We start from the raw sequence: 17,011 nt of genomic DNA on the forward strand, positions 1-17,011 counted from the left end.
TAGAGGCTTCAGTTTTAACTTGTTATAGATACAATAAAAAGAAAAGAAATACAATGTAATTCATGCGTAACTGTGAGAAAATTAAATTCTTAAAATGCATAAAACATCTTTGCTTTACGCGGGTTTAATGCAACAGCTGCTCAGATTGTAAATGAAATGAGAAAAGAGGCAGGCGAGAGCGGAGTTGCGGGGCGGCGACACGCCTTCTAGCGGTCAGGCAGCGCGCACGCAGCCGCTGCTCTCGCGGAGCTGCCGATCCAGCGCAATTCAGGAACCCGGACTCACTCCTGCTGCGAGTGTGGAGCCAGCCGGCAAGCAGCAGCGCTCGTCGGCGACCGCGTCCGTCCGCCAGACCCCGCCACACCACCACAGCCACGCTGGGGAGCCTTTCATTTCACCTTAAAGTACAGAAATAAGAGCCAAGTTGCGCCGAGGAGAACCCCGACACTCGGGGCTGAGAGCCACGACGGAGCCACCGACATGGATAAAGTTCTCAACTGGCTTTTCGCCGCGATCACGCTGCTGCTGTCCGTCCGTGGAGAAGTTTTTAAAGGTACGAAGCTTCACCTGGTGCTTTCTTTTCAACGCGTATGTGAGTGAACGCCGGTCACTGTTGGATCAACCGCGTGCGTAAAGGCGATTTTCTGATATTTCGCTGTTACTGTTTCAAGATGGAAGTTGAAATGGTCAAGTATCATTTCTGTCTTGACCGAAGAGTGTGTGTTTGAAAGGCGCGTGTTTCTCCCACGAGTTAACGTGGCGCAGGTGTGCGACACAAACACGAGGCAGCGTATTTACTGAGTGGAGTTGGTGTCTAACTTGAAGTTGTATAATGTGATTAACCTGAAGGGATTTCTGATCTGAGGGGTCAAACTCCGAGAGAAGGCGATATTCCAGCGCGAAACAGGGCAAACTTTACCGCTCACCTTTAGCGACGCGTCTTCGCGTCATCTGGTTCAAAGTGAGTCAATAAAGACTCGATTATAAGCCATTCATTTTCTGCGCTTTTAATGTGTCTGTGAACCACGGAGTCATCATTGTGCCACTTTTTTAAATCTCAGTAGATGATTTTTGTGAACAGCTGAGCAGTTTATCTTGAATTTTCTGCAGTCGTGTAAACAATATGACTCATATTCCCGAGTGTTTCATGGTCTCTCACTACAAACAGAGCCGTGGACTCTGCGCTAGATTTTAAAAATGGAAAAAATGTGTCCCCTGCAGGGTCCTTTTTTGCTGCAGCCATTATGTGTCATTACGCGCTAAATAGTGCATTAACCGCGTTCTTGCCGATCAATGCATCGATTGCTGATCGGTCCGTGTGCCATTAGAGCCGCACTCAGCCTTGAGCTCGGATGTTGTGGACTTCGGAGGAGTGGTGTGGAAGTTTGGGGCAGAAGATGCCGTTTGTGTGTGCGTGCTCGCGCCCGCTGTTTTGCAAATAACCTGGAGGGGGCAGCATGGCACACATTTAGGCATTAAGTCACATTAAGTGACTAAGTATTCGAATTAATACAAAAACATCGTGTTTTCTAAACAAATGTATTCCTAAAAAGACGTATTGGTAATCAAGAGTCAAATATTCATTAACTCTATGTTGACTTGTGCATGTTTTTGTGGAATTTTACATTTTTAGTTAGTATTGTTACTATATTTAGCTATTAGTATATTCAGTTATTAATGTGTTAAGTTAGAAGATTAGGTGAGGAATTCTTAAATATAAGAATAAAAGGCAGTTTATTGTTGTGATTCTGCAGCACTTATAGAGTATACCTGTCAAGTAAAAAAGATCCAGTAGATCCAGTGGTGTGGAAATCTTTCGATATTGTGCAGCTGCATTAATGTGTTGATATGGTCACAAAACAACTGATCTCCTCAGAGCTACTCAACAACGTATTCTAATTTTGCGTCCCATGTTCGCCCAGTGTAATACAATGTTGTTGTGAAGTGTTCAGACAGGAAGGACTGCAGACAACAAACAATATATGACATCATGAATGTGTTTCTTATGAGAAGAAATAACAACTTGGTACTTTGTCACAGTCAGTTGGAGAAGTTTCACGCGATCGGTGGGATTCTTGAGCCTCCGCTTGCCTTTGGGCACAGATTTTGAGTAGATGAATCTGACATCTGAGACGTTGAGTTGTGCAGCTCTGGACTGTTGTGGTGTCGTCTGTTGGAAATCAACAGTGACACAGTTTGATCAGATGTACAGTATGTTCATCTATACATCAGTTGCCATGGTAACAAAGATGGCGTCGTCAGCTTACTTGTCTTTGTCCGTCTCACCTGCCGCCAGATGTGGTACCCTGATATTGACTGGAGAAGGCTTCACCGCGAGGGTCCCACAGCTGTGTCAAATAACAAGAAGGAAAATGAGTTTAGTTACAGAGAAGATGTCTGATAGTCTTGATGATTCAATCAGCGGTGTAACCAGAGCAGAGCCGAGTGGTTGGGATCGACTTCAATTTGATCACGAGTTGTCCAGTGGAAGTCTTTTCATTCAAACATTCAAAAATCGATCTGCATCGCCGTCGTTGGTCGGTGGCTCCTGCTGCTCACGTTGTGTTCATCAGGGGATGAAGTGACATTTACTCATAATTGACTTAGAATGTTACACTCTTTCTAACCTTCACTTGTTGGCGTCAAACACAACACTTGACTTTATTTCTATGATATTGAAAGTGTCTGAGTATGTGAACTCCTGTTGTGCATACGTGTTGGAGCTTAAGTCTGTCACGCTTGTCAACACCAGCAGTCCGTGCAGCAAGTATTTTTTAGCAACTATAACTTCAGGGGTATCCTGTCGCAGCGTTCATGTGGCGACTTCATTTAGCGACAGTTGTGTAACAAACGTAATGTGTGTAACAGCAATAATGTAGGAACTATTATGGAGCAGGTATCAAGTAGCAACTGGCATATAGCATTAAGAACCTAAGAAACATTATGCAGCTATCATGTTGCAACAATCAACAATCAACAATGTAGGAGCTGCTCGGTAGCAACTGCATCCAACAATCACATAAACCAGTCAGACAGCATCTGTAATGGGCAGCATTTATGTAGCAGCTAGCATGTAGCAACTGCTATACTGCAGCACTCATGCAGTAACTATCATGAGTCGCATAGGAACTATCACATCGCAGCTTTCATTTTGCAGCTGCAATACTAGGGCTATCTAGCTGTTAGCTTCTCTAGCATTGAGGTGTTGAGCAGTCATCTTGTGTGCGGGTCACAAAAACATTGAGATGTCGGGGCTACTTTTGCAAGTTGTTCAGCGCTGATTTCAATATGAAAAGACTTTTCCCAGTGAAAGGACACTCTGGCGGTTTCCTTCTCCTGAGTCAGTGGAGAATGAAATGAAAAATGCATGTGGGTTTTATGTTTTATTTTATATATGTTTAGAGATCCAAGAGTGGCCTCATGATTGATGATGGCACAAAAGCAGAAAGTGAAGCGTCGACACTAACTTTTATTATTGTGATGATAATGACAGCAGTTGAGAGTGGCGTACTTACTGGAGCCATTCGAAACGTTCCGCACATAGGAAGAAGAGTTTGTCAGCAGAGGAGTTTGCCACTTTAGATGCAAAAGCTGAGGAGCTGTGAAACGCCACTGCAAGGACGATTCATTTGAAATGATTAGACTGTCAGCGATTCTTTTCCATTTTTCACGAGACGACAAGTCCAACATGCTCTCGCGCGTTGGGAAATGAATGTTAGCAGGTTAGCAATGGAAATGGCACATCCATCCTGAGCAGGTGACGTACTTTACCTCCTGCGCCTTCTTTCTTTTTGGATAATTGATTATTCAATGCCATTTAAATGGCGTGATATTTTTTAGCATAAAAGTTTGAGACTTTTCTGTGGCTTTTTCCATTTCAAGGAATTTAATGAATGTCTTTCTTCAATAATAAATAGAAAATGATTTTATCTCGTCAGCACTTTCACCATGTTCACTTTATAGGCCTCTTGGCTAATGCTAAGGTATTTCTTCACAAACCTTTGTCGTCTTCATGTTCTGCACCAGAAAAAGAGTTGTGCTGCAGTATTTCTTGGTTTTTGTTCAGCACTTTTAAATGTAGCTCATTTTATGTCGATGTAATGTTAGCTTAGCTATTTTGCTACTCATTTCCCTTTTTATAAACAATTTATCTGTTAGCATATCTGCTACATTCACACTTACACAGCCTCATGCTTTTCAGTATTTGTAAGTTTCAGTATGGCGCTAGCATTCAAGCCATGTCGTAGCACTGTGAAAACGCTCATCCCCCTCAACAGCTCACTGTGAAAAACTGTCCCAGTAAATCTGTCGCATTGAAATACCAAATTAAGCGTTTTTTAAAATTCAGGTCCCCGGAGATGTCTCTGAATGTAAGATATTTATAGTTTGCCTCGTCGGACTTGTTACTAGAGAAAAACAAAACGTGTTGAAAAGGGCACGCGGCACCCACTCGGCTTCGAGGGGAACGTTGGCATCTGTTCCATGCAAGCGTGCAGGAATCCAGGAAGTTGGAGACTTAAGTAGGAGTCTGGAAGGTTGAGACAAAGTCGACAACAGATCCTACATCAACTTTGGAGATTAGACACAACTATACTACAAGGTGTCAAGTAGCTAGTTAGGTCACCGTGTGATGCAAAACCCACTATTGACTCTCCATGCTGAACCATGTTCCGTAGCTATGGTATATCGTGCTCATCTTTGTTTGGTTTGTTGTGACCTAGAGAGGTTGGCTGTTGTGAGTTAGGGTCTAGACTGACTACTCTTAAAGCTCTGCAACAATGTTGACTCCTGGCTTTTCAGTCGAAAGAAAACAGCGTGGACAGTCTCAAAGCAGTCTAACTCAGTTTGCCTTGACTGAATGAATCTCTATTTCAATCTCCTCTAACACTTTGGAAAGACCTTGCGTGACATGGCTATGTTATTACATCATGTTACATACAGTTCGGTCACTGTTTCGTCTTACATTTCACAGAAATCGAAAGGGACGGAGAGTTCTGATCATTCCTGTCCCTTTCTCTTTAGCTGTAACATTTCTAAAGCAACATGAATGACAGATAATATAGATTCTCATTAGTTTGGCTCCACAACTTGGTCTTATCATGAGGGTTGTGATTTTTCCCGACACATCACTGAAGGTCGTTTTAATGCCAACTGTCTGTTATGTCTCTGGTGTTTGTCTTCTAGTGCACATGTCGCAGAACAGGTGATCAGGTAAAGAAGGTGAAGTTTGCTGCTGTTGTTGACTGTGGATCTCTGACAAGGTCTCTGAAGCTCAGAACCTGTCTGAATTAGCTTTGTTATTTGACCACCTGCTCTGCACCTCCCTTGCTCACCTTTTGGGGCAGCTAATTCTATCTCCCACACGCTACAGGTTCAGAAAACAGTTTGTACGTTTCGACCCTCATGACTCTTCAAAAGTCGGCTGTTCGTGTGTCATGATATCTGTCGGCATCATTTTCAAGTAACTGAAAATCCTCCTTCACAAAATCCTCCACAGCACTTCCTCTCCTCCTTGCGGCGTCCCTCGAGCTCCACTCCACATTCAATCATTAGCTGTTGATTTGCGAGTGATTTTATTTACATTCTTGAGAGGCGGTAATAGTTTGAAGTCGACTCTGGAGGCGGCTGATGTGGCAGCGGAATGATAATTGGCCTTGAGATGTGACTGTGTGAAGGATGCCGGACAAACACAGACGCTCTAATTATACGCGAGCTCCTTCTCCAAATGAAGAGGATAAAAGCTAATGAATCGCACGCGGGACGACGCTGGGGCCACCGAACCGAGAGGAGGGGGGCGCGTGAGAGGCACGCTTGAACAGTCCTGTGATCTCGTCTACATGTCTGGAAAAAAATAATCCTCAAAACAACTGTCTGCGCTGCAGATCATGTTTACCAAGTTTCCTTGTAGGTGTTTTTTTTTTTTTTTTTTCGGAAAGAGCGGCCACGCGTGCGTTTCGCTAATTAATGCTCTGAGGCTCTCTGCTATTAACATCATGAGGTTGGGGGGGGCATTGATGCTGTGGGGGGGTATGTTTTTTATCTGGGGAGTTGTTTTCTCTCCGTCACCTGTTCATGTAAAAGTCGCTTGTTCCAGTCTTACCTCTGTGGTTTGCCCTAGTAGTCCGAGAACGTCGGGTCAACTTGAGAACCAAATATCCATTTAAATTAAAACTTGAATATTTAATATACATAAACCAGCCTTATTCAGAATACAGTTAAACGTCACTGTCACTGTTTGTGAAGTATGACGGTTTCAATTTCAAATCCATCAAATCAACTCGAGTCTGTCCTTCCCTGTCACCTCACAAACGACCCGAGTCGCTCTGTTGACACGACAAGTCAACTTGCAAACAGGAGCGGAAGCCAGAAAGCTGTCTGCGGAGTCACACTAGTGGGGAAAGAGGAGGGGTAATGGGGAAAGGGGGGGGTACTTTGCTGTTTCACCTTGTCTCCTGTTATTTATTAGTCTCCCTGTCAGCGGCAGGCAGGTGTACGTCCCCCTCCCTCTCCCATGATGAGAGTAACCCGGGGCTAAATCCTCCATTACTGTCGGTCCGGATCTGTCGCCGTCACATTAGCGCATGTCACGCGCTCATTAATGCGTCGGTCCTCGTCTGAGTGCCAGATATCGTTCGCCCTTGTGCTAAAAGCCCAACCATCGACGACTCAACTGTTCAATAATGAAGCCGGGCGCATCACTGAATTAGCTCTTAGTACCGTGAAAGGACGACAGCTACATAGCGGTACTTAGCGTCACATGATATTTAATTCTTTTGAATCCTGAGTTGTTCAGGTCCCCGCAGTTCTTACAGAGAGTCCTTTGGAGCCTAATGAAGCATGAGCCACAAGTATGAACCTCCCTCAACCGTGACCTCTGTTGTGATGAATGATACGATTCCTTCTATGCCAACTTTATCGACTAAATTGGAATTAGTGCTTCTTTTGTTACATTGAGCACTAACTGTTGTATCCATTACACACTTTGACAATCACAGTCAATTACGAGGTCTTATGCTGACTTGCGCTAACACCAGCACTTTAGCTAACACCTTTCTCTAGTGCTCATGGCGTGGAAGGGGTTGAGAGACAAACTGATAAGCTGGTCGTTTTTAACATCATACAAACTAACATTTTTCTTCGTATGTGGAACTTTGTCTGCCTCTGGCGGTAAAGCAACATCAAGGCTAAAACCATGCCAAAACCTAAATCGGTCATGTTAACATTAGCGAACACATTGTATTTTGATGCTTAAGCTTTCTGCATTTGCTTAACTATGACTTAACCATTGTCTTCAAAGCTACATAAACAGTACTGATAAATTTGGTTGTTCACATTGACACACTCCTTCATTAGATAATTTGAGTCTGAAAACAGAATTAAAGAAAGGGAAAAAGAATTGCAGTTATATAGTAATTGCTTATTTCACATTTACCTGCAGCAATAGCCCCAGGCTGATGGGGCCCTCATTTGTTCTGGTATTTATTTCAGTCATTTCCAATGATTGTAGTGTGGTGTGGTTTTGGGTGACAGTTGTGTGCTGACCTTTTTTCTAATTCTGTCTGAGACAGTTTGAGAAACACTCGTTTGTGCAGCAGGATTAAAGCGTGTTTTCAACACGCTGTGTTTACTTTACATATCCCTGTCAGCTGTGTGCGCCTCCTCCTGATGCCATCGCTCACACTTGAGCTGCTCTTATCTGTCTGCGGAGAATCCTCGGGGAGCACACGTCCGATAAGAGGCTGTTGTTCTGTAAACACAGCTTTGACCTCCTCCAACTCAGGACCGCTTCTAATGGCTCGCTACAGGCTCATACCTCAGCGCGCCGGCTGCCTTCCCTGAGGCTGGGCTTTAACGCCTAGGGAGCGGTGCCATAGCTAACAGGGTGGTCACGGTGGGACTCAGAGGAGAGAAGGATGTGATGAAATATGGCCTCTTTGTTAGTCTTCACAATTGTGGATTCTTTTCAAGGAGGGTTTGAAATGGCAGGAAAATCCTCTTTGTATGTTGGTCGCTGAAAATATGACCGTCTGAACAATGACATCAAAACTGACAGGTGGCGCTATGTGCTATTATCTTTATAGATACCACCTCTTTAAGCGCTAAAGTATTTCTTTAGTTTCGCTTTTATAGTGGAGGATCACACTTTTCAATTTCGTTGTACAATGTAAATTAAGTATCTGCATTTCCTCCGGCTGAGTGACTCCTTCTAGTGGCACAAGATTTGTTATACAGTTTCATAGATGTTGCGACATCAGGGTGCACTACATGGCTCCTTTTGTGGAATTATGGAATTGGATCCAAGATACCAGTTCCGTTAGTTCAGTTCAGTTCTCAATAGTGGTCACAATCTTGACAAATGAGTTTCCTCTGATGATGGGGTCTGAAGTTGAGTCATTCTGGAGAGACTCATCAGTTGCTCCTCCAACCGAGGAGAGCAGCTGTTCCTCCAACCGAAGCTGGATGAGGTGAGGAAGACCCCAGACAAGTTGGAGAGACTGTGAGGAGGTTTCTGAGCAGAGGGAAGTCTCGACGTGTGTGATCATTTTTCCATCACTAAGTACACTCCAGACAGATCTGAAGCACTTCATACATCGATCGCCTCCACTCCCTTGCACCTTTGTAGTTAAGCAGAGGATTCTTTGATAATTGAGAGCGCTAAATCACTTTGCCGTTAAACACATGGAAGCAGCTGCGAGTGAGAGTAGATTAAAAACAAAAACTGCAAGAGAAGACGCTTGGCTCGGAGCTCTGATCCCACCCTGCAATCAGAGCCGGCCACGCTCGAGAAATTACAGAGTACCGCGTGAGTGTGCATATGTGTGTGTGTGTGTGTGTCTCAATAAACAAATGGGGAGAAGTTGATAATAACTCAGTAATGACAGTGCGGCGACATCCACTCGTGTGGAATCCCCTCCAGCAACTGAAATATTGTCGCGACGCACACAATACGACGGCGCTGGAACCCGTCGCGTCAGGATGAACTTGTTCCTGGAATCTAGGTCGATATGAAACGGTCATCTGCGTGCCAGAGCCAAAGAAGTTATGATAATGTTGTGCAGCCTGATGTCACTGTAATTACATTTGGGCACGTGGCGCTACAAGGCGAATTTTGAAGCTTAGAATATTTGCAAACACAGGATGATGTTCTAAACCTGGATCATCTCATTTGCTAATTAAAAAAATGAACCTGTCGTCCAGCTGTACGTCAAGTTGGCTTACAGTAAGCCTTCATGTCTTTTGACGGGCCGTTGTTTTTGAAGTAGAAAATACATGGTGATGTGGTGTATTTATTTTTTTATTGGTAACTTCTTTTATTTAAACCATCTACAGCCAACTAGGAGTCGTGGCTTTGAATTCTGTTCATGTGGCCAGCATGGATGGCTGTTTGGTTTGTGTGTTGGTGAAACTACTGTATGCGTTTGTGACATGATAGCTTGTATGAGGCAACAATAACAGAGAAGCAGGCGAGGATGTCAGTGCCCTTGGGCAAGGCTTGGGCAAGCTTGTTCACCGTCGTCCAGCCTGAGCCTGAAACCTGAACTCGTCCGTTGTCGTCATACTCTTTGGCTCTGGAGCTGTCGCAGAGTCAGGTGTTGCAGGACGTCCGCGGCGCAGCTAGCTCCTGGTGGAGGTTCAGACGATGAATAATTTAATCTCCAGACTTTTTCCCGGCGTGAGACTAATATTCAGCAGCACCTGTCCGTCTGAGATTCTGCCCCTTCGCCGTCCCGCGGGTGAGACTCACCTCTGCCTCACCCGCGCTGCTGGACTTCTCTCAAATCTACCGCTCTGTCAGTTCTAGGAAATTAAAAGTGGGATTAAGTACGTGCAGGAGAAATTATTCATCATCTGCAGACTTGAGTTGAATTTAGTTTGAGGAGGGTTGAAGTCTTTTGTTATTAATGTTGGCCAGAAGTTTGAGCTGCCAGACATTTAAATCTATATTTCTGTATGTGCACTTGTGTATTCTTGTTGCTCAACAGATGAGAATTGCCTTGTTTTATTAAGAGATTCACGCAGACTGCGAAATGTATATTTATATTGTCACTGTTATTACTTTTACTTGGTACCTCAGATACTGTTTTGTTACTGTAACTTTGGTGGTTCAAGGCCATGGTTTATCTCAGTACTGTATAGAGACTGAAAATAAAAGTATACGCTCAGTCAAAGCAGAACCGCTGCTCCTCCAAGAAGCCAGTGAAAGAAAGCGTCTGTTGTCAGGAGACGCCCCCCGGGACTGGTGAGGAGTTCAACTGGGAGGAGGCCCCGGGGCAGACCACGACACTCTGGAGAGTGTGATCCGAATCAGATGCATGAACTCTTCTGCTCGTTTGGAGCTTAACCTACAGGATGTTTTTTATTTTTTTGTACTGAAACGCCACTTTCATTTTTTTTAACTGCAGAATCTCATTTTCATTTCTGCTTTTACTTGCTTTTCTGGTGCTGTGTTCTGGATATTATTTCGATTGACCTCTCGTAATTTGCATCACAGCTGTTAACATCACATTCCAGCACTTTCTGAACCTTTTTGAACAGTTTTGGCTTCCATTACATTTCAGTTTCTTTGATCATTGTGGCACTTAAGCAAATCAAACATTTGTTTTACCTTGCCATGTTTTGCCCCAGAGCTGTGAATATATTAACCTCCAGCTGCTTTGGCATCTTGTAGGCGTTACTTTAGTGCTTTTAGAATGTAAGCAGGAGGTACATCTGTCTCACCAGACTTTGACGTTGAACTTCTGCCATTGTTTATTTTTGCACTTAATTAGTTTACATTTCAAATTTTGCAGTTTAGTCATGTTAGGTAAAATTTTCAATGATATAAAAAATAAGTCAAGGCCATCTGTTATCTAGTTGGCTGGATCATGGTTATGGACTGCTATTCCTTGAAATGAGATTTTTTTAAAAACTTAAAATCATACACAATTTCATTTAATTGACTGAATTAACTGTTTCAGAGGGAATGGAGTTAAGTGCAAAAATATGCAAAGACAAAAATCAACTTTACATTAATGTCAAAGTCGGCATCAATTGTTGGTGGCAAAAATGTCTGACGCAGCAACACTTGAGCCCATGCATTACATATTTCATTCTTGTGCACCTTCCCAGTTGGCAAAACTGCTTTATTTCCTGTAAGTTGCTCAAGCAGCTCAAGAGTGCATTACTGTGGTTGCTTCAGCACTTCAGCCACCTTGGTCATAACTGTACCTCCAGAGTAGATCCCCTGATTTATCATCGAGGCACTTCACACATGCAAGCCTGTTTCAAATCCCCTACTTTACTGAAGTGGAGTACCCCAAACATGACAGTTCTTCTACCTCAGCAGTTTCAACGTCGTGCTCACCAGATCCATGAAGGCTGCCTGCTTCTGCAACTTCCGAACCCTGTTTGCTAGTGCGATCGAAACAATGACATAGCTCCACAACAGATCCCGGTTTGTTCAGCAACACTTCAAACATGAGCTTTTGCGTGACACGTGGAATGAGGAGTCACATGTGGATACTGTGCGGCGCAACAAAGAGCAGTGCTCGTTAGCATGACTAGTTTTGTTGCCGTTATTCTTCAGGGATGGCTTGTACTTGGATAATGGAGCCGACAAAGAGAGACGTGTTGGAGACAGGTGTTAGCCTTTTAATACACGCTCTCTTGTTTGTTCTGTGTGCGACTTCTTTCCCTGCGAGCGTGTGTGAGGCTCATTACCAGGGAAGTGACAGAAAACTGCAGGCGGCCGAGGCGACGGCTTAATGAAACTCAGGCCCGGCTAATTGGTGATACCGCTGCGCGACGGGATGAGCGCGGCAGAAACCGGGCAGGAAGGGCCAGGAAGGTTCGGCCGTCATGGCGCTAAATTAACTCTGTCATGTTCATTTGTAGAACACGGGTAAGAGGAGGGACACTTGATCCGATCCTGCAGACGCAGAAGCTCCCCGCTGATGGAGCAAAGAGAGACCTGCGTCTGACAAATTGGACTTTTCCTTTTCAATCTTCTCTTCATTATCGCCTCTGTTTCTGTTCAGGTTTCCTCCCTCAGTGCAATAATGAAGACGTCACCGCCTCGTGACAGTCATCGCAGAGGAACTTTAAATTTAGACCACCACTTTGATCAGAATCAGAAGTTATTTTAATGACCAAAACCTACACCCTGCCAGAATCAGAACAGCCACTCTGCTGAAATGGAAATAAAAATGTGCTATTTTGGGAAAATAAATAAATAAATAAAATAAAATATAAAAAAAGAAACCCAGTGAACTCATTTAGTCATTTTTCTATGTGATTTTTTTCTATGTGATCTCATTTGTTTATATGCAATATTTCACTCTATCTCTTCTTGAAGGCTACTGAAATTATTTTTACTCTATTTTACACTATTTTTGTTAGTATAATTTTGCAGTGTTAATGAAATTGTTTTATTATTATAATAATAACGTTTTGTCTTTTTTCTGTTCTGTCTTTTTTGTTTGCATCTTGACCTCCTGATCCCAAATAGCTTTGGTGAACCGAGTTTTGTATTTTCCAAGAAAGCGTCTGACCCGCGTTTGTCTCAGAGCATCAGCGCTGGTAAAAAAAGATGTCGACTGACGGGCTGTGATCAAACGTCCTCCCGTGCTGACACACATCACAACACATCAGATTTGCTTTCACGTCACTTCTCCGCCTCAACATCCGAGTGACGGATCTGGACCTTGTGTGCCACCGGCTGCAGATCAAAGTCCCGTGCCACATGAACATGAGAAATTATGTGTGTGGCATAATTGGCGTCAACAGCAGGATGAAGGTGGAGAGCGAATCCTAACAAGCAGGTTTTGGGCTTTAGCGTCACAGTTTTAATTGAAGAAGTCCTCATGAGATTAGTGCGGCCTCTTCTGCACCACCTGATTGAAGAAAAAAAGCTGGATTGGGATTCGACTTATTAATTTTTCGTAATGCATTCATGCACATTCATTTCCTCCAAGATAATTACATGTTTTACTTTGATGGCGCCCGCCAGCGTCTCCTCGTCCCGAGTGTGCAGCAGCAAAGACTCCTAATTCACTGGATTTTGTTTTACCTCCTGAATTCTCACTCAGGTCTGCATTTGGTTACACCACGACTCTATAACTTGTTTGAGGAATGGTTCCCAAGACGCACACATTTCCAGGCGTGAGCGCTACTTAGGCATCGTTGCCCACCATGGGTCTCGGAAGTTTTCTTCTTTTTTATGCGTCTTGTTGTGTTGGACTTTGCCTGTGTTGGGAAGGCACCACCTTCTGGGTGATGGTGGGGTGTGACTTTGGGGCACTACTGATAACATGGTATCATGATAACCGCAGGAAACCCATCACCAAGACTTGGGTAAGTTTAAGTACCCAAGTGTCCTGATACCTGTGTTGTGCGGATAAGTTTGGTCTTTGTTTTGCTACCTAGAGAAGCAAAAAAAAATGCCAAACTTACGGACTCATAATATGTCAGAGATGTTTGGGGTCAGTTGCTGCATGTATTCACAGCACTTTAGTCGAAGACGTGTCAGTTGAGTCTGAAGAACCGTTTACCATGTCATTGCTTTGGTCATTACAGGCAATTTATCTGCCACAGAAAGGGTCAAACAGAAGTGGGGGCATGTGGGGGGGTTCGCCTCTTGTGTGATGATTATCTGCACAATTTCAGAAAATATCCTCAGCGCTGGAAAACCGTTGCTGTCGATAGTGTCAACGTTGTGGTGGGAGGAGCTGACATTTCCTCTGAACTCGCCCTCTGCCGCTGACACCGCTGTCATTTGCCCTGTCACATTTTTTCATTACTGTTTCTCTCAACTGGCGCGCGACTTCCGCCACTGAGCTTCACCCTTGGAAGATTGACATGTCTGAATGGCTTCTGGAATTTGTTCTGTTTAATCGTGGTGAGATTGACATTTGGGATGCATCTGTAAATCTGGTGGCGAGCGACAAAATGGAGTTTTCAGAACGTAATTAATGTTGCTGCCATGTTGCTCCAATTCTGTCAGTCTGATCCCAGTAGGAATGTTGTCCTCAGTTTTCAACATAAGGCTTGTAAGGAAAACAAAGTTGCATTGCAGCTGTAAGGTCTTAAAGGTTGCTAAATGACTATGCTAATGTTTTGTACTGTACGTACTTGGTTGGTTTAAGATGTCATCCAAGCTGCACTTACTGGTGAGAGGGATGTCTGGACGCTGATGTGAACTACTGCAATGTAATTTAGGCAAATGGAGTGACTCTAGCAACAAATTGTTTTTCTGACTCTGTGTTAAATCACGATGCCTGGCTCCATCCTCACTCTCCACTTGAGCAGGCACTTGTCGGTGATGCTCCTCTGCCTGGTATCATTTAGGAAATGTGCTCGGCTGATTTGTCGTTCGCCCTCAACAGAATCAGGCTGATTGTCGCCAACAAACCCGGCAGCTCGACTGCAGACGTCACAATAAGAGACGATTTGGTTAACAGAGCATGTGCGGGAATTATCTGTGCGCCCCTCATTACAGCAAGGATCAGATATTAGAGAGCGTTAACATCATGTTTGCTCGCTGGAGCGGAAGTCGCTCTGCCTTCAAGCGCAAAATCTGGGAGAGTTTTTATGACATTCATTTGGAGAAGGAGCTGGAGAAGTCCGACGGCTGATTGGCTCAGATGCTCCATGACTGACTGTCAAACTCCAGTAAATCTGGACTCGTTTTGAGGAACGTCTTCCATCTCGGCTTCAATCAGAGGGCATCAGGAGGATGACGGGTTAATGGGATGCTGACGTTTGTCTGTAGCTTTCATCTGCTTCTTGATATTAATGCCATTTCTTGAAGCGCGTCATGATCTGCCAAGGAGACGGATATTTTTGGAAAACTCCTCTTCTTCTCTGAGACCTGAGGTCTCATGTAGTGATCATGTAAAGATCCCGAGAAAGGTAGTCCTGAGGGCACTAACTGAAGTTCCGCACGACTTACTGACACGCATTGCTGCATCATGCCATCGCTGAGGTTGAATCCAAAAAAATGAAAGTTCACTTGACTGTCATGTTAAATATGGAGTGGTTATATGAAAAAAGACCAAAAAGCTTCACCTTTAGAAGTAAAACTTGATCGTGTTACCAAAACTGACTGAGAAATGCTTTGTAATGTCAAAATTAAAATCTAACAAATAAAATAAACTGCAGAATAAATAAAAATCATTCATTAAAAGTTAATCTGTCAAAAAAGAAATCGAAAAGAGAGGAAAACGAATAAGAGTTAGACAGAAACAAACAAAATTGTTCCATGACAAAAGTCATTCTGAGTGTTGAAGTCATCACAAATTTATATTGAGACGTATTGAAAAGTCCTGCAGTGCCAGTATCAGATGGTGTTCGGTATGTGTCTGTGTGTGCGCATATAAAGCAGTAAAGGGAGCAAACTCTCTCACAGCTGTTCATTTTGGCCTTCTGACAGAAAAATGTCTCGACCAAATTTGAAACCGAGCACACGCCCTTTCTCCCGGGGAGCAACTGCTCACCAGATATGTCATCCTGCCGCTTCTGAACACAAACTATAAATAATATTCTGAGATCTTTCCATTCACCCCTCCTGGAGTGATGGCTGTGGCTGGATGGAGCTGATGTTGAATCAGACAGTTCCAGTTTGGATTCTTCAGATGTTTTTAGAGGTTTCTTCTTCGTTCAAGGTTACACTTGACGACGAATAAGTCTCTGAGAATGGCAAGCTCCCTGGGGTTTTGCCTTCATGATCGCACCGTGCTGCTGTCGTCTTTGCCTGAGGACACAGCCTCCGCCGACGAGGTGTCTCCTGCAAAGAATCACGGTAACAGGAAGCACGGGGAACGACGGCTGTCTCAGGCAGAGCTCTTTACTGGTGTCCATCTACACATAGTGACGTCTCAGCCCCGACCCCACACCCCCTCTCTGTTGCTGTCACCATAAACATGGGCTGGTGTTGAGCGACAAAACAAAACTGAACAACTCACAACAGGCACTTCCAACGTGAAGTCCACCAAATGAGAAAAAAGATAAGTCGCAAAAATGTCAGGAAAAGGATGACAAAGGATAATTGTGACAACAAAAAAAGTCTGTCACAAGTTAAGAGTATAGTTGTAAATATCAAAGAAAAATATTTTAACTGCATTGTAAAAGTTGAAGTCAGCAGACACTAAGCAGTCAACAAAAAAAAAAAAGACCAAAAAAGAAACAAAAAGGTTGTGACCTAGTTGAAATGATCGACTCATCAGTGCCTACAATTAGAAAAATTAAGTTCACAATGGATGTTGTTTTGTCGAGGTGTGAACTTTTGACCTCACTGAACGAGAAGCACTACATCCGTGTCGCACCCTTGACATCCTTCTTCAGGTCCTTGTGGTCCTTTCAACTTCAACTCCTCAGTTCTGTGCTGTCACCTTGAATCTCTTAGGACACGAACATCCAGTCCTGCCTCCGCACTGGAGGGAGGACCGGCATGATAAGGCAGCCCGCCGTCTCTCTGTGCCACCCTGCGGCACGACCACACAGCTTCCTTCTCTCTCTCTGCGAGGCTATGAACCCCCTTCCTCTCCCAGCCTTCTGTCACAACAAGGGGGTTTTGTCAGCCACGAGGGCTGTTGCATCCCTCTCACTCGCTGCCAACGGAAGCACTATTAATGCCTGCCAACGCCCGAGGAAAGAAAAGAGACAACCCAATATGCATTTATTCTAATACCAGCCGTCAGAGGCAGGAATTACTCGGCATGATACCGTAATGGACGTGTGGAGCCTCGTCAGATTCTACATTTTGCCAGTTGAATGAATAATTCATGAAGCCCCAGAGGCGGCGAATCAACCCGGCGAGAGCTAAGAAAATTAGCTACCAATTAGTGTTTATGTACGAGTGTGTGTTTTACTCCTGTGCCCAAAATAATATGGAAATGCAAATATGATTCACGTTGACCTTGGGAATCCTAACAAGACGACCAGCGAGTTGCTTCAGCAGTGCATTTCTATCCGCGTGCTGTAGAGTTAGGGACGGTTTGATGGTGCCACCGGTGAGCTAAACCTCTGTCTCCCT

At 44.0% G+C, this 17,011-nt stretch overlaps 1 protein-coding gene across 7 annotated transcripts in view; it reads left to right on the top strand.

The window, feature by feature from the left end:
- Positions 1-271: 271 nt before the first annotated feature.
- The window catches only part of LOC128769573 (receptor-type tyrosine-protein phosphatase mu-like), a 136,171-nt gene continuing 119,431 nt past the window's right edge, over positions 272-17,011 (top strand). For all 7 annotated transcript variants that reach the window (XM_053883394.1, XM_053883395.1, XM_053883396.1 and 4 more), the window contains exon 1: positions 272-553. In XM_053883394.1, coding sequence (XP_053739369.1) covers positions 481-553 — 73 coding nt within the window. In that variant the 5' untranslated portion in view covers positions 272-480. The remainder of the gene's footprint in view (positions 554-17,011) is intronic.

The sequence above is a fragment of the Synchiropus splendidus genome, chromosome 13, assembly GCF_027744825.2.
Source record: "Synchiropus splendidus isolate RoL2022-P1 chromosome 13, RoL_Sspl_1.0, whole genome shotgun sequence".
NCBI classification, from domain to species: domain Eukaryota; kingdom Metazoa; phylum Chordata; class Actinopteri; order Syngnathiformes; family Callionymidae; genus Synchiropus; species Synchiropus splendidus.